This window comes from Kogia breviceps, chromosome 3, assembly GCF_026419965.1.
Source record: "Kogia breviceps isolate mKogBre1 chromosome 3, mKogBre1 haplotype 1, whole genome shotgun sequence".
NCBI classification, from domain to species: Eukaryota; Metazoa; Chordata; class Mammalia; order Artiodactyla; family Physeteridae; genus Kogia; species Kogia breviceps.
The window spans coordinates 150056099-150081668 of record NC_081312.1 but is presented as its reverse complement, the minus strand read 5'-3'; the positions used below and the strand labels follow the sequence as shown (position 1 = coordinate 150081668).

Genomic DNA, 25570 nt, shown 5'->3' with positions numbered 1-25570 from the left:
TAAGCAGAAGAGCTTGAGAATGGGGTCAAACACAAAACCCCAAAACCTCCCAACATTTTACATGTCAGTGAGTACCAAGTATGATTCTAGAGCATGGGGTAACCAACTACAACCCAGATGCCCACTGCTTGTTTTCCAAAATAACAGCCAAGCTCATTCATTTGTGTATTGATTATGGCTGCTTTTATGCTACAACGGCAGTTTAGTTGTGACAGTGACTGTATGGTCTTCAAAACCTAAAAGCATTTACCATCTGGCCTTTTGCAGAAAATGTTTGCTGACCCCTGTTGTAGAGTCAAAGTACTTGGGTTCAAGTCTCAGCTTGGCCTCTTAACTAGCTGTTCGTTTTTTAAATTTTTTTAAAAATTAATTTTTTTTTTTTTTTTTTTTTTTTTTTTTTTTTTTTTTTGTGGTATGCGGGCCTCTCACTGCTGTGGCCTCTCCCGTCGCGGAGCACAGGCTCCGGACGTGCAGGCCTAGTGGCCATGGCTCACGGGCTTAGTTGCTCCGCGGCATGTGGGACCTTCCCGGACCAGGGCACGAACCCGTGACCCCTGCAACGGCAGGCGGATTCTCAACCACTGCGCCACCAGGGAAGCCAAAAAATTAATTATTTATTCACCTATTTATTTATTTGGCTGCGTTGGGTCTTTGTTGCTGCACACGAGCTTTCTCTATTTGCAGTGAGTGGGGGCTACTCCTTGTTGCAGTGCGCGGGCTTCTCATTGCAGTGGCTTCTCTTGTAGAGCACTAGCTCTAGGCATGCGGGCTTCAGTAGTTAGTTGTGGCTCGTGAGATCCAGAGTGCAAGCTCAGTAGTTGTGGTACACGGGCTTAGTTGCTCCGTGGCATGTGGGATCTTCCCGGACCAGGGCTCGAACCCATGTCCCCTGCATTGGCAGGCAGATTCTTAACCACTGCGCTACCGGGGAAGTCCTGTTCTTGGTGTTTTTAATATCTAATATTACTATTTGGCAGAACGTTCTGTAGAGTTCAGCTTGGGAAATGATGCGGTAAGGCCATGTTCAGTTTATTAGAACAGCTAACATTAGAGAACACTTGCCTGGTGTTGTGTTAAGCACTTTCCATGCAACACCTCATTCATTCTCACTATGCCGCTACTTTACTTACATTCCCAAAGGATGCCCAAAGGCATGGATTTGGAATCACCCAGAAATAAGCCAAGTCACTGAGCCCAAGCATGTTTGTTTCTTCCCTGCTCCAAGTGCACACATATCAAATGCCTTCTCTCTCTAAATCAAACTTTTTCTTTTAATATAAAGATTTCCTTGCTGTAAAGACTTCAAACCTTGGCTTGTTCTCATATGGGCACCTTTGGCTTACTGTAAGTAGGGAAGCAACTTTATATACGCTTAGCTCAGGTGACCTAGCGGTCCCCTGAGAATATAAGGAGTCCTTTCTTACTTGAAGATGCATTTTGGTACAGACTCTGAATCACTTACCTGTATGTAAGAAATGAAAGAATAGCATAGCGGGGTCAGATGCGAACCTGACAGCTTCACCTGCAGCAAAGGAGAAGGAAATCAATGTTAACTGTAGGAATAAGATGCTTTCCCCATTCCTAGGAAAGGCATTCTCAACTCACCAGCTTTTCCATATTTTTTGGAATTCCTCTGGAGTGCTGACACACCTGGAGATACTAACAAAAGATTCCAAGATTTAGCATGCCCTCCTATATAAATGTCCCATGAAACTACAGGTAGTGACTCAGTGAGCAAATGGAGTATGACTTATTGCTCTGACTGGAGAGGGAAAAAAAAAAATAAGCTACCATATTCATGGAGAATCCTAGACTCAAGGCTTCCTTTTTCCCCTCCTCTAAGCTCCAAAGCTTCCCAGACAGCAGGCAATACAATTCTGTTTCTGACTTGTTCCGTTTATTGCTTTAAAAATCCTTCAGGCTGGTAGTCCCTGCATCTAGAAAACCAATGACTTTGCTGTTTTTGCTTTAGAAAAAGCCAATAAAGATTAGAGGTTCTCAGTATTTCTACCATAGAAGCTTAGTGGCTATACCTTGTAGCCAGAGCTGCACCTTCTCAGAAATGGCCACACTGCTGTTTGGGTACATGGTGTGAGGTGGTCTACCATCCTTCTTGGGTTGTCTGTGCCTTTCTAAGTATTTAATGTGGGTCGTTGCTAGAATCAGAACTAAATTACCTAGTTCTTATCACTCTCTGAATGTCTGCTAAGAATCAAAATATTTCAAGTACAGAAAGAGTTTCTTGTTAACAGATAATAAGGAGCATTAACTTAAACCCAGGGCAAGTTATGTCTTTTATTTTTTAAAAATAAACTTATTCCCTGCCCTAGTACCTGACCTGTGAGGCATTTAACACCCACTTGTTAAAGGAACAAACACCTTTTCAGTGCCCAGACTGGTCTGAAATAGTCTACTTTTTTGTACAATTGGAATCAGATTAAGATCTATAGTTATAGTTTAGACTGAGTCTTAGAAGGTGTTTGAAGAGGCATTTACTCTCCATCAGGTGCTACATACTCATATGCTAAAGAAACAAGGGCCTCTAAAAACAGATTTAGAATTATGCCTCAACTGTTATTTCCAGGCCTGTGGAGATGGCTGCCACCTACTGATCAAACCATCACTTGCAAAGATGTAGGCAAGAGCTCTCTGCACAGGGGCATTCTGCAGGCAGGGGGTAATGTCCTGGCTGGGTGGGACAGAATGAGAGTAGTGATTGTCTCTCCAATACTCACATATCTGACAAGCGCTGTAAGAATGGTATACATTTTGCAAAGGTCCTTTAATAAGGTGTCCACACAGCTGCCTGACGGCAGGGCTGTCTGCACCAGCTCGTGGAAAAATGTAAGCAGAGTTCCCAATTGTATGATGATGGCTTTCTCAATGGGCTGATTTGGTAGGGTTGGCTGAGAAGAGGCTTCTTCTGAAAGGAAAGGAAACTGGCATATTCAAACCCAACTGGCCTTATTTTCTAGTTCAAGTGAAGGAGATTTAGAAACCGACGAAACATCATTAACTAGGAAGTCTGTAGGGAAAATGAGCATGTATTTAATTCATCATGCAGAATACATTAATAATCATGATGTCATAAGGCACACTACCTTCTACTTCCTTCATTACTTTGGAAATCTAGCACAAACCAAAAGAGCTCAGGGCATCTGCTTTTATGCAGTCCTCCAATTCAGATTTTAGTTAACTTACCTGGTATGATTTCTTGGCTCACTTGTCCCTTAAGCTTGGTGATTAGCCAGTCCACTTCTTCTAGGACCTTCTCAGCCTGACTCAGAAGAAGTAACTGTGAAAGAAAAGAATGCCTGGCATGGCTCATTGCACATAGCTGCTGGTGTAATATGATAACCATGGCCACCTGCGGGTGGGTTGCAGGCCCCAGGACACTATAATTCACTCTTCACAGGGAATAAAATGGAAGGTACGACAAGGCTATTTCCAAAGGGTCGGGGATCAACACTTACACAGACAGTAGGGGCAGCTGTTCTCAAATTCACCATTGCAAAGTGGTTTGTTTTCTCCACTTCTACATCCTGGGGAAGGAAAGAGACGTGAGATATAATGACAGTAAGGTTGTTCCCCTGGCCTCTATCCCCAACTCAGGGTGTTGTATTAAAGGCTCACTACGGTACCTGGTCTATGTCTCCAAGATGTCCATGGATATCCTGGGACAAGTCACGCAGCAGGGTCACAGGACTCTTACACAAAACATGGAGGCTGAAGAGCAAATTCATCAAGCCCTTGCAAAATGAGGCATCCTCTAGGAGTAGGAAGGAAAGAAAAGTTATAATCCAAGTCAGTCCTTTGGGGGGTGTGGGATGCCTAACTGGAACATGTAGCTCTCGTCATGTTTCAGGCACAATATCCCTGTGCTGCACACACTCCAATCAAGGCAGCTCTCCCACAAAGGTGCACTTCTATCCACGAGTCCAAACAAGGGAGATGTTTCCCATTATTAGTCACTATCACTGCATAACTAGCACACAGGTCAAGAAATAGAACACTACCAGCACCCCAGAACCGCCCCCTCCCCCCACCAAGGAAACTGTTATTCTGCCTTGTAACTGTAATCCAGTTTTGTCTGATTTTGAACTTTATCTAAATGGAATTGTACAGTAAGTACTCTTTTTTGTGTCTGTTGTCTTTTGTTAAATGTTATGTGAGATTCCTCCATGTTGTGTATCAGTGGAGTTTGTTCATTCTCATTACAGTATTCCACTGCGTGTATACAGCACAATCCCTTGATCCATTCTACTGCTGATGAATGTTTGGGTTTGATTTTGCCTATCAGAATAGTGCTGCTGTGAGAATTCTTCCACCTATTTTTGCTGGGAGTGGAACTGCTGGGATCATAAGCATATATTTAATTTTAGTAGTCAGACACTGCTAAACAGTCTTCCAGAGTGGTTATACCAACTTACAGCTCCAGCAGCAGCGAATGAGTTTCAACTGCTCTATATTTTTACCAACACTTGGTACTGGTATTGTGTGTGGTTTTTTCATTTTGGCCACTCTGGTGAATGTGTAATTTTTAAAATGTTGTTTGGTGGTGATGATTTTATATAAAGCCTAAAAGGAAACATGTTAGGAAACTTACCCCAGCTGTTTTCCTTGCAAATCTCAGTTGTCCAGGATAACATCTGCACAAACTAGAGATCATTCAGATATTACAGAAACATGCCAAAAGACAGACCTAGGTGTTGTCAGACTAAAAGAGCCCTAGACCTTTCCAAGTCTAAACAAATCACCTGCTAAAACAAGTGCCTGGAACTAAAGTGGTAATCTACTAAAAATAGCATAAAAATAAGTCCAAAGTTATGAGAAGACTTATTGATACTTTTCTCAAATATAGCATATGACTCAATTCTCAATGCCCTCATTAAGGGCCAAAGGTCCTGGGGTCTGGGCTCTTACCCTTTGAGCTTCCTCTGCCCCTACCACCACGGGCTAGGGCTAAAGTACCCTTTTCCCTCTTCCCATGCCCCACACTCTCTGCATTTGAGACATCTTTAAGGATAGTAAGCTAACAGAGGTGCAGGAGAGTAAGATCCTGGCCATAGTGAGAGTCGAATTAGCTATTAGGAGCCAAGAGGCCACAGAAGGTTAAAAGGGAGGAGGGATTAAAAAAAAAAAAAGAAGAAAGAAAAAGGAAAGAGGGAAGAAAACAGAGTTCGGGGAAGCTTAAGGTCTTGGGATAGTAGATCCTACTGCTAGATACACACTCAGCTTTCTGCTTCAGCAGTTGTTTAGGATAGGCTTTCAACCACAAAGGCACTGAAATGCAGTGATACCTAAGAGTAAAATGATGATTAAGAATCTAGTTTTTGATCTGTTGGGGAAAAAAGATCAATTTAGAGGCTAATTGAAAGTTCTCTGCGAACTGAAATAAAAAGAGTTTCCAGAATACAGTGATTACTGTAGAATACTGATTTCCAGAATACAGTATTAAATGCAACAAATAAATATAGCAGGATGCTGAACAAGCTTTTGTGTGAAGAGGGTAGGGTCAGGAATAAGAATCTATATTCATATTGCTGTACAGGAATAAAAAACTCTTTACATAAGAAACTAAAAAGATATTTACTTATCAGGGGAGAAGAAGAACTGAACAGATGGAGGACACGGATAGAAAGGAGACCATTTCCTGTAAATCTTTTTATAATTTCTGGTTTTCAAATCATAGAACTTTATTACCCATTCAAAACTAAATTAACAAATTTTAAACAGACTGCCTGAAGTTACGAGGGGGTGCGTGATGAAAATTAAATTTAAAAAATTTCCTGTTTATATTAGCTTTTCCAAATCTATTTATTTTCCCTCAGATGTCACCATGTTCCAATTCTCTGTCTGTGTTTCTTTCCTAATCCTGGGCTCCTTGCACCAAAAATAGCAATATGAAAGAATGAAGCTGAAAGTAAAGTGCAGATGCATTGTTTTGATCTAGGATGACATAAGTAACAAAAGGGATTTTCTTTGGGCTACCTGGAACTAGGACAACAGGAAAATCAAGTCTGCTTTTCAGTGCTCAAACACCATAACACACAGGGCTATGGTCTGGCTAGCTCTTCCTAAAGCAAGGCCTTACACAAGGAGGCTTGCATCTCAGCACTCCAACTTGTCTCCTCACAGATCAGGAAGGAGTTGTGGTAGAATCACACAGCCCTAGGCTCTCAAGGACTCTCTTTATCATCCTCTAGGGAAATCACTCCTGAATGGAACAGACCCACAACATGTGACACTTCTCTTATTCTATATGTGAGAATGCTCGTGTGGGTACATACATTCTTCATGTATGTGTGCAGACCCATACACATATACCTAAAACCTATCTCGGCAGAACTGATTCTGTTTTAGGACTATGATCATGCTTTCTGACTTATCACCTTTTGTTGAATCTCCCCTGAACTCAGTACCAGCTAACCTTGATGACAAAGTTAACTGCTGAATGTCAGCTACCTTCTTGATAATTAACATACTTTCATTTTAGAAAAGAAGAGAAAACACCAAGAGTGGGGAAAAACTCACGTTAAGAAGGCTGAACTCCACAGATAAACAGTATTTTTTTCTGTAGTGCTTACTGTTTACCCTTGACAGTGGCCAAACAAACAAAAGCAGTAATTATAATTATAACATGGTAGAAACACTATGTAGTGAAAGGTACATCTTATAGATCTTATATTAATTCAGAAGCATAATTGATTATTTTAAATAAGCCAGATTTCAAGCAGACATTTAGATATATACTTTAAGACGTAATACTCCTTGCCTTCTGAGGGATGCTAAGTGGGAGTGAATGAGTGGTACTCATACCTGAGTGGAGGAGGGCTCCAGTAGCTTGGACAAGTTGGAGAGAACAGTGACGAGTAGGAGGGCTTCTTTGCTATTAAACTCTTCTTCTTGGCTGCTAAGTATATTCAACAAGGACCTCTGAGAAAGGAAAAGTATACACAGAAACATTAGCAGACATGTTACTAGCAGGGAGAAGAGACATCTACCCGGAGATTCCTAAGGCTGGGACAAGAAAGGATTCAAAAACACCAAAAATCCAAGAGGATAAAGCTGAAAATAAACCTGGATTGAATAGGTGGTTTCCTACCCTGTTTCTGATTGTAAGTCTAAGTGTTCTCTTGAGAACTATGGACTCTTTCTCCAACCCCCTGCCTAATGTACATCAGGAATGAATTGTGCACCCAGTTTTTTTTTCTCTGTTTTGGCCACACCACACAACTTGCGGGATCTTAGTTCTTTGACCAGGGATTGAACCCGGGCCCATGGCAGTGCAAGCACTGAGTCTTATCCATTGCACCACCAGGGAATTCTCGTGCACCCAGTTTTGGGTGGTTCGCAACTCCCTGAGGCCCATCCACTGACCTCAGGGCTAGACCACGCCCCAATGCTGGTATTCCCTATACACCTTCCCTGTTTTCCTTTTCTCTGTTTCTCTCTCACCACCTGAAACACTGTATTTTGTCTGTTAGTCTCTGCCCACTACAATGTAAGCTCTGTGTAGGGTTTTGTCTCTTTTATCCCTTGCTATATCTTCAGCACCTGGAACAGTCCTTGGCGTATAATAGGAACTTTAAAATTATTTATTAAAGAAATCCTCTGTGATAAAAGATCTAATAGGAGGGACTTCCCTGGTGGCGCAGTGGTTAGGAGTCCGCCTGCCAACGCAGGGCACACGGGTTCGAGCCCTGGTCCAGGAAGATCCCACATGCCGCGGAGCAGCTAGGCCCATGAGCCACAACTACTGAGCCTGTGCTCTAGACCCTGAAAGCCATAACTGCTGAAGCCCGCACACCTAGAGCCCACGCTCCGCAGCAAAGAGAAGCCACCACAATGAGAGGCCTGTGCACCGTGACGAAGAGTAGCCCCCGTGCTCCACAACTAGAGAAAGCCCGTGGGCAGCAAAGAAGACCCAACACAGCCATAAATAAATAAATAAATAAATTTTTTTAAAAAAGAAACTAATAGGCTTCACTGTCCAGTCTTCATGCAATCTGACAGACAAAGCCAAATTACATTTGCATGCATTAATGGGCTCCTGGCTATCTCTTTTTATCAGCTCAAACAGTGATTCTTAGAGGCAGTGACTCCTGCAGGTTGGAGTGGCTTAAATACACATCCTTCCTAGAATCCTTTTAAATGCATTCTCTCTCATGCTAAGAGCTTTGTCTTGTTGCTTGAATGATGACCCAGAAGAAATTCCTGTTCTACTTGCTCACTGTCTGCCCATTCTCACCAGCTGGCCCTGCTAACAGTCCCTTTCCAAGGACCCTCACAAAGTACTGCAGTTTCCCAGGCTTCTCACCTGAAACTGCCGGATCTGGAATGCTGCTCTTTGAGTGACGCTGACTTCCACCTCTTCTTCCTCCTTATCTGTGGCATCTAGGAAAGGAAAAGAACTCTTATCTTCTTTGAAATGGGCTTGGGCTTTTGCTTTTTCATACTAAAATTTTAGGAAGCCAAAAAAGTCTGGAGGCAGATTTAATTATATTCCTAACATTCTGCAATTTCTTAATACTATATTCCATTTTCCAGTCACTGTTTGTGGATAAATGTAATCCAGTAAGTGCCAATTCTGAATCCACTAGATGTCACTCCTTAGCAACATTAGGACTTCTCAGGTGTCCTCTGGTAGGTTAACAACTAGAATCAAGAGGTTTAGATAAGAAAGACAAACTCAGATAGAGCCAATTTATCAAAACTGAAATGCCCACCCAGAGCCCTGAGAAACTGATGAATCTTGGGCTGGTAGAACAGTTGCACGGCACTGAATATTTTCTGCAAACCCTCCAAGCACAGCAGAGAGATGCTCTTTCCTTTCTCTTTCTTTCCTGACTCTTCCACTGAAGTAGGAATTGAAGTGTATCTCCAAAGCAAGACCCTGGGGAAAAGTGATTTTATTTTCAAAGTCAGGTTCACTAAGGTACAATTTACATACAGTAAAATTCCCATCCTATAGACGTATAAACCTATGAATTTTGACTAACTTACACGGTTGTGTACTCAGCCCCACAATCAAGGTATTTCCATTACCCCAAAAGTTCCCATGTGCTCCTTTGTAATCAATTATTTCTCCTCGATTTGCAAGCAACCACTGGTCTGTTTCCTGTCCCAGTGGTTTTACTGTTTACAAACTATCATATAAAAATGGTATCATTCATTATGCAGCCTTTAGAATCTGGCTTTGCTAACAGCATATGCTTTTGAGATTCACCTATGTTGCTGCATGTATTGGTAGTTTGTCCCATTTTATTGCTGAGTAGTACTCCAGGGTATGGATGTACCACAGCTTGTCCATTCACTAATTTATCCATCCATCTATTGACAGACTTTTAGATTGTTTCCAGATTTTGCTGTTACAGATAAAGCTGCCATATACAAACCTTTATATGAACATCTACTTTCATTTCTTTTGGGTAATACCTAAGAGTGGGGTGGGAATATCACATGGTAGGTGTGTGCTTAACTTTTTAAGAAATCGCCAAACTATTTTCCAAAGTGGCTGCACCATTTTACATTTCTGTCAACAGTGTATAAGAGTTCAAATTCTTCCACATCCATGACAACACTCTAGTATAGTCAATCTAAACTTTTAGGCATTCTAATAGGTGTTTACTGATATCTCATTGTGATTTTAATTTGTATTTACCTAGTGTTTAATTATGTTGACCATCCTTTTGGGTTCTTATTTGCCATCTATACATCTTCTTTGGTAAAGTGTCTGTTCAAATATTTTACCCATTTTGCAATTTGATTGTTTTCTTAACAAGTTTAAGAGTTCTTTATATACTCTGGTTACCAGTCCATCATCAGACATGTGTTTTGCAAATATTTTCTCCTCATCCGTGGCTTCTCTTTTCATTTCCTTAAAAGTGTTTTTCAAAGAAGAGAGTTACATTTTTTAAAAAATATGGACTGTGCTTCTGGTATTTCATCTTAGAAATTTTTACCTAAAACAAGGTTGCAAAGTCTTTTCTGTCTTCTTCTAGATGTTTTACAATATTTGGGTTTACATTTATGTCTCTGATCCATTTCAAGTCAACTTTTTGTATATAACATGAGGAATGGATAAAAGATTCATTTTTTCACATAGTCATGTCCAACTGTTCCAAAACTACTTGTTGAAAAGACTTTTCTTTCTCCATTGCATTACCTTGGCACCTTTGTCAAGTCAAGATCATAGTTGTGTGGATCAATTCTGAACCATCTATTTCTGTTCCATTGATTGTAGCAATACCACACTACCTTAAACACAGCAACTTTACAGTAAGACTTGAAATCACATAGTGGGAGTCCTCTAACTTTGTTGTTTTATTTCACATTTGTTTTAGTTACTTTAGGTCCTTTACTTTTCCATGTAAGTTTTAGAATAATCTTGTCAATTCCTACAATAAAGCTTGATAGGATTGATTGGTATTGTGTTGAATCTATGGATTAATTTGGGAAGAATTCACACCTTGATACACTGAATCTTCCAATCCCTGGACACTGTATATCTTTCCATTTACTTGGGACTTCCTTGATTTCTCTCATTAATGTTTTATAGTTTTCATCACATCAATCTTGCATGTTTGTGAGATTTATCACTAAGTAGTTTTCATTTTGTGACACTACAGTAAATGGTACTGTTTTTAAAATTTCAATTTCCAGTTGTTCACCACTAGTATGTACATAAAAATAGTTTTCAAAAAAACTGACCTTGAATCCTGCAACCTCATTAAACTTAATCTAGTGGCTTTAAAAAAAATTCTTTGGAAATTTTTATGTAGACAATTATGTCTATAAAGACAATGTTATTCTTTCCTTTTCAATCTGATGTCTTTTATTTCTTTTTCCTGTCTTACTGCACTGACTAGGATCTCCAGTATGATTTTGAATAGTAGTGATAAAATCACATGGGAGAAAGCATTGAGTCTTTCTTCATTAAGTATGCTGTTAACTACAGGGTTTTTGTGGATATCCTTTATTAGACGGAGAAAATTCTCTTTCATTCCTGGTTTGCCAAGAGATTTTTTTTAGATGTTGGGGGTAGGAGTTTATTAATTAATTTATTTATTTTTGCTGTGTTGCATCTTCGTTTCTGTGCGAGGGCTTTCTCTAGTTGTGGCAAGTGGGGGCCACTCTTCATCGCGGTGCGTGGGCCTCTCACTGTCGTGGCCTCTCTCGTTGCGGAGCACAGGCTCCAGTCGCGCAGGTTCAGTAGTTGTGGCTCACGGGCCTAGTTGCTCCATGGCATGTGAGATCCTCCCAGACCAGGGCTCAAACCCGTATCCCCTGCATTAACAGGCAGATTCTCAACCACTACGCCACCAGGGAAGCCCTTGCCAAGAGATTGTATCATGGTTTATGTTGAATTCTGATTGCCTGCATCTATTGGGATGAACATATGCTTTTTTCTTTAGTCTGCTGACATGGTGAATTACACTGATTGATTTACAAATTTTGAGCCAACCTTGCATCCTGGGAAAAATTCCACTTAAATGATAGGTTATTCTTCTTAAAAACCGTTGGGATGAATTTGCTAATTTTTTTACATCTATATCCATGAGAGAATTTGGTCTGTACTTTTCTTATTAATGTCTTTGGCTGGATTTGGTATCAGGGTAGTTTACACTGGCCTTATAAAACGAGTTGGGACATGTTCCCTCCTCCATTTTCTGGAAGCGTCTGCATAAATTGGTATTACTTGCTAAAATGTTTGGTAGAATTCAACAGTGGAGACATGTAGGTCTGGAGTTTTTGTTGAGGGAAAATTTTGAGTCACAAATGCAATTTCTTTAATAGAGATAGAATTACTCATGTTACCTATTTCTTCTTGAGTGAGCTTTAAAGAAATTTGTGCATTTAAGTTATGAAGTTTATTGGCATAAAGTTAACATTCTGTTATGAATTTTTTTTTTTTTTTTTTTTTTTTTTTGCGGTATGCGGGCCTCTCACTGTTGTGGCCTCTCCCGTTGCAGAGCACAGGCTCCGGACGCGCAGGCCTAGTGGCCATGGCTCACGGGCTTAGGTGCTCCGCGGCATGTGGGATCTTCCCGGACCAGGGCATGAACCCGTGTCTCCTGCATCGGCAGGCGGATTCTCAACCACTGCGCCACCAGGGAAGCCCTGTTATGAATTTTTAATATGTGTAGAATCAGTAGTGATGTCTCCTCTTCCTCATATACCTGATATTTGTAATTTGTGTCTTCTCTTTTTTCCTGGTCAGTCTGGCTGAAGTTTATTGAATTTATTGATCTCAACTAGATTTTGGTTTCATTTTCTCTACTGTTTATGCTGTTTTTCCTTTCCTTTTTAAAAAATATATATTTATTTGGCTGTGTTGGGTCTTAGTTACGGCACACGGGATCTTTGTTGCAGCATGTGGAATCTTTCATTGCAGCACATGGGCTTCTCGCTAGTTGTGGTGCGTGGGCTCGGTAGTTATGGCGCAGGCTTAGTTGTTGTCCTGAGGCATGTGGGATCTTAGTTCCCCAACCAGGGATCAAACCTGTGTCCCCCGCATTGGAAGACAGATTCTTAACCACTGGACAACTAGGGAAGTCCCCTGTTTTTATTTTCAATGATTCTACTTTTGTCTTTATTATTTCCTTCCTTCTGCTCACTTTCATTTTAACCTGCTCTTCTATTTTCTTAATGTAAAAGCCTGCATCAGAGATTTCAGATTTCTTTCTAATATAAACATGGATTGTTCTAAATTTCTACCTAGACACTGCTTTAGCTGGACCATACAAAATTTGACACACTCAAATGTTCATTTTCATTCTATTAAAATATTTTAAAATTTCTGACTTTCTCTTTGACTATGGGTTATTTAGAAATGCATTTAATTTCCAAATATTACAGGGATTATCCACATATTTTTGTTACTGCTTTCTTGTTCAATTCTGTTGTGGTCAGAGAACATGCTGATTTCTATTTTAAAAATTTGTGGGCTTCCCTAGTGGTGCAGTGGTTGAGAGTCCGCCTGCCGATGCAGGGGACACAGGTCTGTGCCCCGGTCTGGGAGGATCCCACATGCTGCAGAGCAGCTGGGTCCGTGAACCATGGCCGCTGAGCCTGCGCTCCGCAACGGGGAGAGGCCACAACAGTGAGAGGCCCACATACCGCAAAAAAAAAAATTGTTAGTTTTATGGCCCAAAATATGGTCCATCTTGATGAATGTACCGTATGCACATAAAAGGAATGTGTATTTTGAAACTTATTTAATGTTCTATAAATGTCAATTAAATCAAGCTGGATGATAGTCTTGTTCAAGTCTTCTATGTCCTCCCTGATTTTCTATCTATATCTACTGATTACCAAGAGAGATAGATTATTATTTGTGTATTTCTCCTTCAGTTCTATCCTTTTTTTTTTTTTTTTTTTTGCAGTACGCGGGCCTCTCTCTGTTGTGGCCTCTCCTGTCATGGAGCACAGGCTCCGGACGCACAAGCTCAGCAGCCATGGCTCACGGGCCCAGCCGCTCCACAGCATGTGGGATCTTCCCAGACCGGGGCACAAACCCATGTCCCCTGCATCAGCAGGCGGACTCTCAACCACTGCGCCACCAGGGAAGCCTGTTCTATCCATTTTTGTTTCAAGTATTTCGAAGTTCTGTTGTTAGGTACATATACATTTAAAATTGTTATGTCTAGTTGATAAATTATTTCGTCATTATGTAATATCCCTCTTTATTCCTAGTAATAGAATAACATTTTATATGTGACTAACAATCCACACCAAAACATGACTAGTAAAGAAAACCCAATATAGTGACTGCATTTTCACTTTTAGGGCAATGCCCAACCTCAAACCCACCTTCATCCCCACGCCTAATTTCTTCTCTTGGAGATTCCACAGCAAGTGGAAACAGTTTCTAAGGGTGAGTGGGGCTTACCGAGTTATGTCACAGAGGTTCTGAAAGACCTTCTCTGGGTTTTGGCCATCAGGGCCACTCACATGCCCCGTTTCCTTTAGCTGCTGTACCTTCTGCAGAGCCACACTCACTGCATAGCGCATAAAATCACTGCTGGACCTTAGAACAGACAGGCTCTCTTCATGACTTTGGGTACTGTCCCTAGAGAGAGAAAAAGAGAAAGATTCCTCTACGACTACTGGGACCTGGAATTAGGTTTTCTAGGGACTGTTCAGGATAATAGTACCCAGCAAGCTCTAAATGATAGACTCTAGGCAGCCCATGCCAGAGTCACTGCCATGGCTGTCCTACAAATATCATTCTCAGTGTTACATCACTTTCCCCCCCTCCCCGACTCTTTTAACTCTGATGAAATTTAAATGTCAGTCTTAGTTTTCTTTAGTGGTTTTTTGTTGTTGTTGTTCCTTTGTTTTTTTTTTTTTTTTATTTATTTATTTTTTTTGCGGGCCTCTCACTGTTGTGGCCTCTCCCGTTGCGGAGCACAGGCTCCGGACGCGCAGGCTCAGCGGCCATGGCTCACGGGCCCAGCCGCTCAGCGGCATGTGGGATCTTCCCGGACCGGGGCACGAACCCGTGTCCCCTGCATCGGCAGGCGGATTCTCAACCACTGCGCCACCAGGGAAGCCCTCCTTTGTTTTTTTTTTTTTTTAATTTTTGTGGTACGTGGGCCTCTCACTGTTGTGGCCTCTCCCGTTGCAGAGCACAGGCTCCGGACGCGCAGGCTCAGCGGCCATGGCTCACGGGCCCAGCCGCTCCACGGCACGTGGGATCTTCCCGGACCGGGGCACGAACCCGTGTCTCCTGCATCAGCAGGCGGACTCTCAACCACTGCGCCACCAGGGAAGCCCCTTTGTTTTTTTAATTCAGATTTTTCTTTCTTTTTTTATCTGTTAGAACACATTGTTGGAATTCATCCTATTTTTTCATTCACTAGTCCACTGTTTCTGATTTTTCCTTTAATAATTCAAAGTATCTTTTTAATGCCTAGGTAGGATTGTTCTGCCTTCATTTCAAGAAAATTACAAACCTCCTACCTTACTTCTTACTGCATATGTGCTAAGAATTGTGAATCCAAGCTAGGTAATATCAGTGAGCCTGGGTAGGTATTTTTATCTTCACCACACTGCTGTCTTTAAGTGCTCTGTTAGAACCTTACCTGAAAAGAGCAGTGAGAAGATCAGACACAAATTTCATGGACAAAAAACTATCATTTGTTTTGTTGGCCATTTTAGTTTTGCTTTTACCAGCTTTTTCATTAAGGATGTCAGAGAGTTCCTTGTAACACATAAATAAGCTCAGAACCTCCTCAAACTTATTCTTACTGTGTAAAAAAGAAAAAGAGACCACCAAGGACAAGCATCAGAATATTGTGGTTTACTTTCACATACAGTAATAAAGAAATCACAATGCTTCTTTAGATGTCATATTTTAGACCCAACCATTACAAATGAATGGATCTTCATTAACATAGCATTCCCAGGTCATACCAATCTGGGTTATTTCTTTTCTTCCCTTATTTATACCAGTTACTGCAGAGAATGAAAGTTCAATACTACCACCAATCAAAATTTCTCTGTTAAGATCAGGAGTTCTTATGTTCAGGGTCTGGGGAATTTTGAATACATTAAAGCGTGCTGGAGGGACAAAATTCACCAGCCTCTTTGGCATATGCTTTGGTGTTCCCTGATAGAAAGAACATAGATAGTTTGGTCTTAGGCTACATGTCCATTAATGGATAGTGTATGGTCTGTGGTCTGTTCATACCTAGCATATTGTGTTAAAAAAAAAAAAAAACGCGCGCACACACACACACACACACACACACACACACACACACACACACACAAAACAAACTACAAGTAGAGTCACAGCAATACCTTACCTGAAATTACTTATGGAGAAATTATATTCTATTAGAACTTCACAAACTCCCATAACAAGAAAAGCGCAGATATTGTTTTTAATGCCAATACCAGTGTTCTGAGAAAAATCTGCTGATTTGTCCTAAAAAACAGAAGATAAAATTAATAAACTACTAAAACCCTCCATTCAACACAGCTGAGACTTAGCAATTACCAGTTCAAAGTCCTCTAGTTCACTCTTAATCATTCTACTAGTAATAGACTCCAACATATCATCTAAGTCTTGGTAGAATCCCTCTTCTTCCTCCTCCTCTTCTTTCTGCTGTAGGGGCACCACTCTACTCTTATACCAGGCCAAACAGTGTTGAATACAACACAGCAGACAATCCTGCAGAAGAAAATAATAATTGAATATTCTTGTTAAAGGATAACCTATGAAGCTGTTGATAATCAACAAATAATCCTTATCTATAAGGCTAAAGTAAATTATTCATTAGCATCACAAGTTAAGTCAATCTGAATAAACAAAACCAGAAAAAAAATAACTGAACTAACAGAGGCATTGTTTTCTGGCCTTTCCCAAAGGCACGGGCTTCATAAGTAGCTGACACCTAAGAATGCAACATCAGATGTGCTGCCTCTGATCTGGTACAAACACAATGGAGCCTGGTTGTGAAATTAAATCCTCTCTAGCTCCTTTGAGTCCCAGAGGCTATTCTAAAGATAGGGGTTTATGTTGAGGGAATCTTTGGGAGACCATCTTTAGCATCTCTGATCCAGGCTGAGGACATCTCAGTTATAAGTCACTTGGGATGACAGAGTTTCAGTTTTTATCTTTTCTTCTCTTTCTGAGGCTAGACAACTAGAATAGAAAACCAACCTGTCCTAGTTGCTCTGAAGGTTCGACAGAATGCCAATTCTAGCTCAGCCTAAATCATATACCCCAGACTAATGAAGCAGGTCCCCTGGGTTCATCTGCTTCTGGGTGACCTCCTTCTCTTCATTCTAAAGTATATTTATTTAATATATGTAACCAAAGAGCCATAAACGGGAGATAAAATGCTCCTTGGGAGAAACAATGGATGCCTTGATTTAGTAAAGTGCTGACACGCAGATATCTTACCAAGAAAACCACGGTGAAGATGGGTCAGAAAAGATAAGCAGTAAGAGTTAAGAGTAAAAATTCATTGGGAGTACCAGGAAGAGCACTTCACAGGGGAAGGTTAACTGTTTCTGAAGATCAACCGTATCAACAGGGCTGATAGTTTTAGTAAAAATAATAGTTCTGGGAGGAGGGAAAAAAGTCTCACCAGTGGTTCCTGTAGAGAGATCTGATCTCCTTGGGTCAGAATACAAGCTTCTAATTTCAGAGGTGGCAGCATATCAGGTTCTGGCTCATAGAATTGTTTTAACTGTGTATGGTAAGGAAAAAGATACCATGGCTCATGAATGTTTTTCACTTTTTTAGCGGGTCAAGCTAATGGCACCTTTAATGCTTTCTAAGACATTACTTCCCAACTGTCCAAAGAACACTGCAGCAAAATTTGTGTTGCTCTGGCTCAACCATATCCTTTGCCCTTGCTTTAGGCACCATACTGAGATCTTCTTTCCTATTTCCACTTCACAACCTCTCCTATAAAACATCATACTCTCTCACACCAATTCCTAAATTTGTACAGGCAATCATGGCATTTTCAGTATAGCTTGAAGGTTAAGAATATAGGCTCTAGAGTCAGACTGGCTGAGTCTAAAATCCCAGTACCACCACTTATTAATTCAATAAAGGTATCCATGTCTTGGTTCCTCATCTGTAAAATGAGGATATTATTAATATAAATATATAAATTCGTATAAAGATTAAACATGCTAACACACGTAAGGAGCTTCAAATACTTGGCACATAACAGAGCTCAAAAAACTGTTAGTTAACTCAGCCATAAAAAAGCATGAAATAATGCCATTTACAGCAACAAAGATGGACCCAGAGATTATCATACTAAGTGAAGTAGGTCAGACTGAGAAAGACAAATATTATATGATATCACTTATATGTGGAATCTAAAATATGATACAAATGAACTTACCTACAAAACAAACAGACTCACAGACACAGAAAACAAACTTATGGCTACCAATGGGGAAAGAGGGGGTACAAATTACAACTTTGGGATTAGCAAATACCAACTACTGTATATAAGATAAACAAACATCAAGATCCTACTGTATAGTATGAGGAACTATACTGAATATCCTGTAATAAATCATAATGGAAAAGAATATGAAAAAGAATATATATATATAACTGAATCACTCTGCTGTATACCAGAAACTAATACAACATTGTAAATCAACTATACTTCCATTAAAAAAAAGTTAGTTATCATTTTTCTCTTTTTTAACTTTTGGAGTCTGCAGAATTTTACAGGTCTACATACTAACCTAAGTTGGGAGGCACTGGTCTATGCCTTTAGTCATAATTTGCGATGTTAAATGTGCAAATGTAGATGGACTGATCATTAGTTTGATAGATACAATATAACAGGATACAAATTTTATATAGGATCAGGTCCAAGGCCCGCTGTAAAGCTTTTGATGAACAGTATAGGACCTTCCAATAATTTCTCCACATCTGAAACCTTACTTTCAAGTGGAGCTTCTTTAGCAGAATTATCACAAAGCAATGCCATAAAAAGGAGGGAGAGGGAGAGAAAAAGCAGTTCCATTTATAGCAAAATGGTGGACTAGGGTTTAGAGAAATCCTCACGGTAAAGAACAGTAAATAATATTGCATTAAAAATTTTATACAGACATATTTATTGAATAGGTAGCTAAGAGAAAAGGAAAAGGAAAGTAAAAAGGAATCATGAAATTAAAGACAAAGCCTAGGGCCCTCATGGGGTGGAGGTTGTATCAGAAACCTTCACATAAAGCTCGAATTCTCAGAAGGAGATATTCTTAGTGGATAAACCTAAAAAATAAATCCACCACATGGAGGAAGATGGTAGAGGGATATGTACCTGCCTAGGTGAAGGGGGAAAAATGTCTCTCCTGGGAATCCTAACCACAAGCTAGTCTCCAAACGTAGATAGGGCTAGAATTCACACTACTTGTGTAGTCCGAAAAATCAAAAGCCAAAAATTTAGCTGAAAGTTTAAATAAAGATAACATATAACTTTGAAAAAAGTTAAGGGAAAAAAGGAAACAGAGACAATTTCAAATTTTACATAAACTAGAAAAAGAGGGAACATCCCTAATCATTTTATTAAGCTCATATTAAACCAAGTAAGTTCAGTATGAGAAATGAAAATTACAGGCCATTCCCTCTTATAAACATATATGTAAAAGTCCTAAATGAATACCAAACCCAGTAGTGTATAAAAAAGGTAATATATCATCATCAATTTGAGTTCATCCCAGGAATGCAATTTTTTTTTTTTTTTTTTTTTGTGGCTGTGCCACACAGCAGGCAGGATCTTAGCTCCCTGATGACCAGGGATGGAATCCACGCCCCCTGCAGTTGGAAGTGCGGAGTCTTAACCACTGGACCGCCAGGGAAGTCCCCCCACCATGTTGCTTTAAAAGATTAAATAATATACTTCATCACAGTAATAGGTTAAAGGAGTAAAATCATAACGGTCATCTCAATAGATACAAAAATGTACTTGATAAAATTCAACATACATTCAAGAGTAAAACAACAGATCTGAAATGGCAGAGGAGAAAGTAAACTTGAAGACAGATTATGAGAAAATATCAAATCTGAAGAAAATAGTGTAAAAATATTGAGGAAAAATGAGCCAAGACTCAGAGATCTGTGGAACAATATCAGGCATTCCAACATACATACCAATGAAGTCCCAGAAGGAAAGGAGAGAAAAGGGGGATAGAAAAAAATATTTGATGAAATAATCAGTGGACATTTCTCAAATTTGGGTGACAAGCATCAGCTTAGAGATCCAAAAAGCTTAATCAACTCTAAATAGGAGAAAAACATGCTTGGACTCTTGAGCTAGATGATCTGAGTTCAAATCCCAGCTCTGCCACTAATTAACTGTGTGACCTTGGGCAAATTAAATTACTTAACCTCTCAGACCCTTAAAATATAAATCTGTAAAATGGAGATAACAGTTCTTATTACACAGGGTTTTGTGAGGACTAAATGACATCATCCACCATATAGTGCTTCATAAATTGCTTGGCCTTCTATAAGTGCTAAACATTAGGTACTGTTGTTATTACTATTAGTACATAATAGTATTTGAACTCTTCTCAATATATAAAAAGATTCATGTAATGAAACATTATTTAGCCATAAAAGGAATGAAGCACTGATACATGCTACAACATGGATGACCCCTGAAAACATCATGTTAAGTGAAAGAAGTCAGTCACAAAAGACCACACACTGTATGATTCCATTTACGTGAAATGTCCAGAATAGGCAAATCTATTGAGACAGAAAGAAGATAAGTGATTGCTTAGGGGTAGGAGGATAGGGGAAGGATGGGAGAATTAGAGGGTGGTAGCTAAATGGCATAGGGTTTTTTTTCCTGAGGTGATAAAATGTTCTCAAATTGATTATGGTGATGGTTGCACAACTCTGCAAATATATGAGTTATATTTTTTTAAATGGATGAATTGCACGGTATGTGAATTATATCACCACAAAACTGTTATTAAAAAAACATTCAAAGAAATGCTTAATGAATAAACGTTGAGTAAAAGGTCTTATTTACAGCAGATATTCTCCAGCTGAATTCTTCTCATCTTGATAATCCTCTGAAATATTTCATAATTTAAAGCTTTTTTTAAAACTGAGAAATACAGAAAATAACCTAATAGACACTCATGAATATGTCACTCAGATTTAACAAATGTCAATATTGTGCTATACTGTCTCCAAATCTTTTTCTTCTTTCAGAAATAAACATAACAAATAAAGCTACTGATGGCCTCTGTACAAATGGTTCTTCAGAACGCCCTTCTAACTTAGGATGTAGACTGTTAACTGAGATGGTAACTGTCAGATAATGGCAATAAGTGGTGATTAAAATAAAACAACATGAAATAGCATCACATACCTCAGGCATGGTCACAATGTACCACTGCACTAGTTGGGAACTATTTCATATTTTGAAAATTATGAAGAATGTCAATCGCCTCTTAATGCCTTAGTATCTGTTCCCTTATATCCATAAAAATACATTTTACCTGTGAGAGCAGAGTTTGCATGATTGAATTAGCCAGCTGAGAATTTCTTCGAAGGACATCATAGAACCCCTAAAAGGAATCAAACAGAGGACAAATAAGCTCTTTGATGAATAAATGAACAACTATTGTTGTTCATAGACCTAACAGATTTAGGTCTATGCTCCATTACAAGGTAATGTTCTTTTTTTTTTTTCCCAGCATCTGTAAACTACATTTATTGAGTGCTTACTGGGCACATCAGATACAAAAGAGTTGGGACGGGGGCAGGTAAGAACTTAAGAAATTAAATATACACATTAATTTTACCACGAATTTAACTACTAGGGAAGTACAAAATTTGCACAAGTTATACTTTATAATGAAATTTTGATGTCTGTCAAAAGGATAAGTTATACATATAATGCAGTAAAAATGTTTTAAAATTGTGCTTAGTATCACAGAACTACCCCGAAATGGGTTGATAAAATGTCTATACAGCATTATACAGATATATTTCACATTAAAGATTGCTTGTAAAGTACAAATACTTTGACCCCCATTGCTGAGAAATCTATGGCTGACAACTATATGTGCAGTTCCTCTAAGAAACATTGCAGTATTTGTAGTCCATCTCTCCTTTAAACTCCACCTTATTTTTAGTTTCACCTACTAACGAGTTCTCTTCAGAACCGTTTATATTTCTTTTGTCTGATCTTGAGTTTCCTGATTTCATTTTTTAAACAATTTATAGTTTCACGACTTGCTTTTAATCTCTCTTTAAGCTCTGCAATTTCAAAGTTTGTTTTTTTTCCCACAGCTTCTAATTTTTCTCTGGTTTTCACTTCAAGTTCTGCAAATTGTTTCATGCTTTATAGGCTCCTAAGGTAAGCTGACGAGATGTTGTTAATAATTATAGCATCACTGCTGTTGGGTCTTGAAATATCATTTCATAATAGAACTCTGAAACCACTGTCTTTTTTCCCAGCATTGCATTGGTGTCTGACTGAAATAGCTTTTTTAAAAAAATATTTATTTATTTATTTTTGGCTGTGTTGGGTCTTCATTTCTGTGTGCAGGCTTTCTCTAGTTGCGGCGAGCCGGGGCTACTCTTCATTGCGGTGTGCGGGCTTCTCACTGTCCTGGCTTCTCTTGTTGTGGAGCACAGGCTCTACATGTGCAGGCTCGGTAGTTGTGGCTCACGGGCTTAGTTGCTCCACGGCATGTGGGATCTTCCCAGACCAGGGCTCGAACCTGTGTCCCCTGCATTGGCAGGAGGATTCTTAACCACTGTGCCACCAGGGAAGCCCCACATAAATTTTACAATCAACTTCTTAATTTCTACAAAAAAAGCCTAGGATTTCATTGAATCTACAGATATTTCTGAGACTTAAAAACATTAACAATATTAAGCATTCTCATCTGTGAACACTGCATATCTCTCCATTCATTTAATTCTTCTTTAATGTCTCTCAGCTATTCTGAGGTCTTCAAGTGTACATATCTTGTGCATATTTTGTTGAATCTATCCTTAAGTATTTTTCTATCTACTATAAATACTGCTTTTCTTTCAATTTCAAACTGTTCATTGCTAGAAAATAGAACTATAATTGATTTTTGCAAAGTTATTGATCTTCTATTCTACAACCTTACTAAACTCATTTTTCGCAGACATTTTGGTATTGTCTATGTACACTAAGTGAACAACACAGCTTTACTTCATCCTTTCAAATCTGTGTGCCTTTATTTCTTTTTCTTGCCTTGCTGCATTGGATCAGACCTTCACTTTAATGCAGAATAAAAATTTTGAGAATATCCTTGTTCCTGATCAAAGGGGAAACGCATTAAATCTCTCACTATTTATACTAGACATAGGATTCATAGACACCCTTTATCAGGTTGAGGAATTCCCCTCTAATCTTAGTTTGCTAAGAGCGTATGAGAGTTTTACCACAAATGAATGTTGAACAAAGATATTTTTAATTATTAAAAAAAATTCAATGCTTGCCAGAGTATGCCAGTAGACTTTAAAATGTTCTAATCTTTAACCCAGCAATGTGGTCAAATATTCAGGTACAACAACATTCATGGTGAAAAACTGGAAACAACAGAAATGCCCCAAAACAGTTAAATAAATTACTGTATACATAAAGAACACTTTTTAACATTAAAAATTATGTGTCAAAGAACATTTAATGAAATGGGAAAATACTTACAACATAATATTAAGAGATAAAAGCTAGATAAAACTGATGATTTCAATTTTGTATAAATATACATATATGAGTGCTGGGATTAATAATAATATTTTAAAAAACATTTTCCTGTATTTTCTATATTTTCTACAATAAACCTGAAAAATCCGACGTCTGGTACAGTGCCTGGCAACCACTGTAGCTCAATAAATGTTTTTTGCAGTACGCGGGCCTCTCACTGTTGTGGCCTCTCCCGTTGCGGAGCACAGGCTCCGGACGCGCAGCCTCAGCGGCCATGGCTCACAGGTCCAGCCGCTCCGCAGCATGTGGGATCTTCTTGGACCGGGGCATGAACCCGCGTTCCTTGCGTCGGCAGGCAGACTCTCAACCACTGCGCCACCAGAGAAGCCCATAAATGTTATTTTTTAAAGGGCAAATAAAAGTATTACAATAGCTGTTCTCTGAAATGACTTCCACTTAAATCTACTTGCTAGATTATCTAATGCTCTCCATCCTATGAAATATGTATGCTGAAGTACACATCATACTAAATGCTAGCAATCGTAGTGCAATCCCTCATGACTGCAAACTTTTATTCCCACTGGCTGAATTATATCCTAATCACAAGTCAGTAGTAATATTTGTTCCACTCAGTTTTTGCTAATTGTACCATCATTGTTAATTATGTGATCTAATCAGACATTCTGTAAACTGTTGGAAACCAAGTGCAAAACGAAAAAGAAGTTGTTTCTGGGAATTCCCTGGCTGTTCAGTGGTTGGGACTCTGCACTTCCACTGCCGAGGGCACAGGTTCAACCCCTGGTTGGGGAACTAAGATCCCAAAAGCCATGTGGCATGGCCAAAAACAACAACAACAAAAAACGAGAAGTTGTTTTCATAAAAACTAAGTTGAATGTTCTGGAAAGACTAAATAAAAAGTAAATCTCTAAAACCAACTTCTGATGAATTAGGGGTAAGACAATTCTAAAAACTTAGGGGAAAAACTGAACATATCTAGAAGATTTCTATACTAAGACTGTATCTGAAGTGTCTTAAAGTTTTTATCCTACTTTACGTAAGCAAAAACTTGCAATTACAGGCAATACCTTAAAGTTATGTTTTGTCTGAGAGACAGGAAGTTCCAAATGGCAGACTCATACTCAAAACCGAAAGAACTCGGCCTTAAAACAAAAGACTGGAGGGCTTCCCTGGTGGCGCAGTGGTTGAGAGTCCGCCTGCCGATGCAGGGGACATGGGTTCATGCCCCTGTCTGGGAAGATCCCACATGCCGCGGAGCGGCTAGGCCCGTGAGCCATGGCCACTGAGCCTGCTCGTCCGGAGCCTGTGCTCCACAACGGGAGATGCCACGACAGTGAGAAGCCCGTGTACCGAAAAAAAAAAAAAAAAAAAGACTGGTAAATTAACAGTACATTTAAATATTTCAAATTAAAATAAAACATTTAAGATATTTAAAATATTCTTTATGATTCCTCACCTTAAACGACTTTTTGGCTAAGCATCACCTAACTAGTGGTCCTAACTGCATTAAATAAAAGCGTTATCTACTGTACCTTGATAATCAGAAAAAAATGATTAAAATTAAAAGGATTATTAGTGGAGTTGGGGAGGAAAGTACTACATTTCTTCACTCTGCTGATTTACCTCATAAAGCATGAGTCGAACATCAGCCTGCTGGCCTAAGCATCTCCTCAAACTGTCCATGATCTCAAGGCAAAAGGTTTCATTGGCGACAGAATTGTAACGGCTATGGACATCCACATGGACCTGAAAAGAAGAGAGGCCAGTTCATGTCTATCTTACCAGAGTAAGTAGTTTCTATTAAGGGGGTAAAATGAGCTGATGTACTTGGTCAAAGAACCTTACATTTAGCTTTCCCCATATGCCAAAACCCAGGACTGAAGCAGTCATTATAATCATTATTAGGCCATGATAAGTTATCACTCTTATTCTAGCTTGGACTAAGAGAATTTTCAAACACTTAAAAAAAATTAACTCTTCCTTATTCCTTAAGATTTTCCTTGGCAATGTCACCTGCTTAGGAAGGCACACAGATTATTTTATGCGTGTAGAATTCAGTAGTCATAATAAACTTGATTTTACATAAAAGGTCTAAAAGACTTCCTTAAACATCTTCAATAGCTAGTAGAATTGAGAACTTTTTGGTTCCGTGAACTCCTGAGAGGTTTAGAGGTAGGTAGTTGTTTTGTTTAGATATGGACTTGACAAAGAATAATACTGCTTGTTTGATTCACATAATAAATTCAGCCATTATAGACCAAGAACTCCTAATCCTTACTTCAGCCATCTTAGTGAGGAAGTTAATACTGACTGAGGTCAAATCCCAGTTCTACCCATTACTGGCCATATCACCT

At 39.3% G+C, this 25570-nt stretch overlaps 1 protein-coding gene across 7 annotated transcripts in view; it reads right to left on the bottom strand.

Moving 5' to 3' along the window:
• FANCI (FA complementation group I) overlaps positions 1-25570 on the bottom strand; it is an 86519-nt gene that overhangs the window by 4906 nt on the left and 56043 nt on the right. For 4 of the 7 annotated variants that reach the window (XM_059056581.2, XM_067029877.1, XM_067029881.1 and 1 more), the window contains 17 exons: positions 24840-24962; positions 21007-21075; positions 17106-17207; positions 16010-16183; positions 15816-15937; positions 15090-15254; positions 13895-14074; positions 8730-8896; positions 8321-8397; positions 6820-6936; positions 4607-4658; positions 3642-3769; positions 3474-3542; positions 3202-3295; positions 2736-2923; positions 1606-1659; positions 1463-1522 (listed from right to left, as the gene is read on the bottom strand). In XM_059056581.2, the coding sequence (XP_058912564.1) occupies positions 1463-1522; positions 1606-1659; positions 2736-2923; positions 3202-3295; positions 3474-3542; positions 3642-3769; positions 4607-4658; positions 6820-6936; positions 8321-8397; positions 8730-8896; positions 13895-14074; positions 15090-15254; positions 15816-15937; positions 16010-16183; positions 17106-17207; positions 21007-21075; positions 24840-24962 (1941 nt within the window). The other 3 variants (XM_059056582.2, XM_067029878.1, XM_067029879.1) reach the window with 2 other exon arrangements.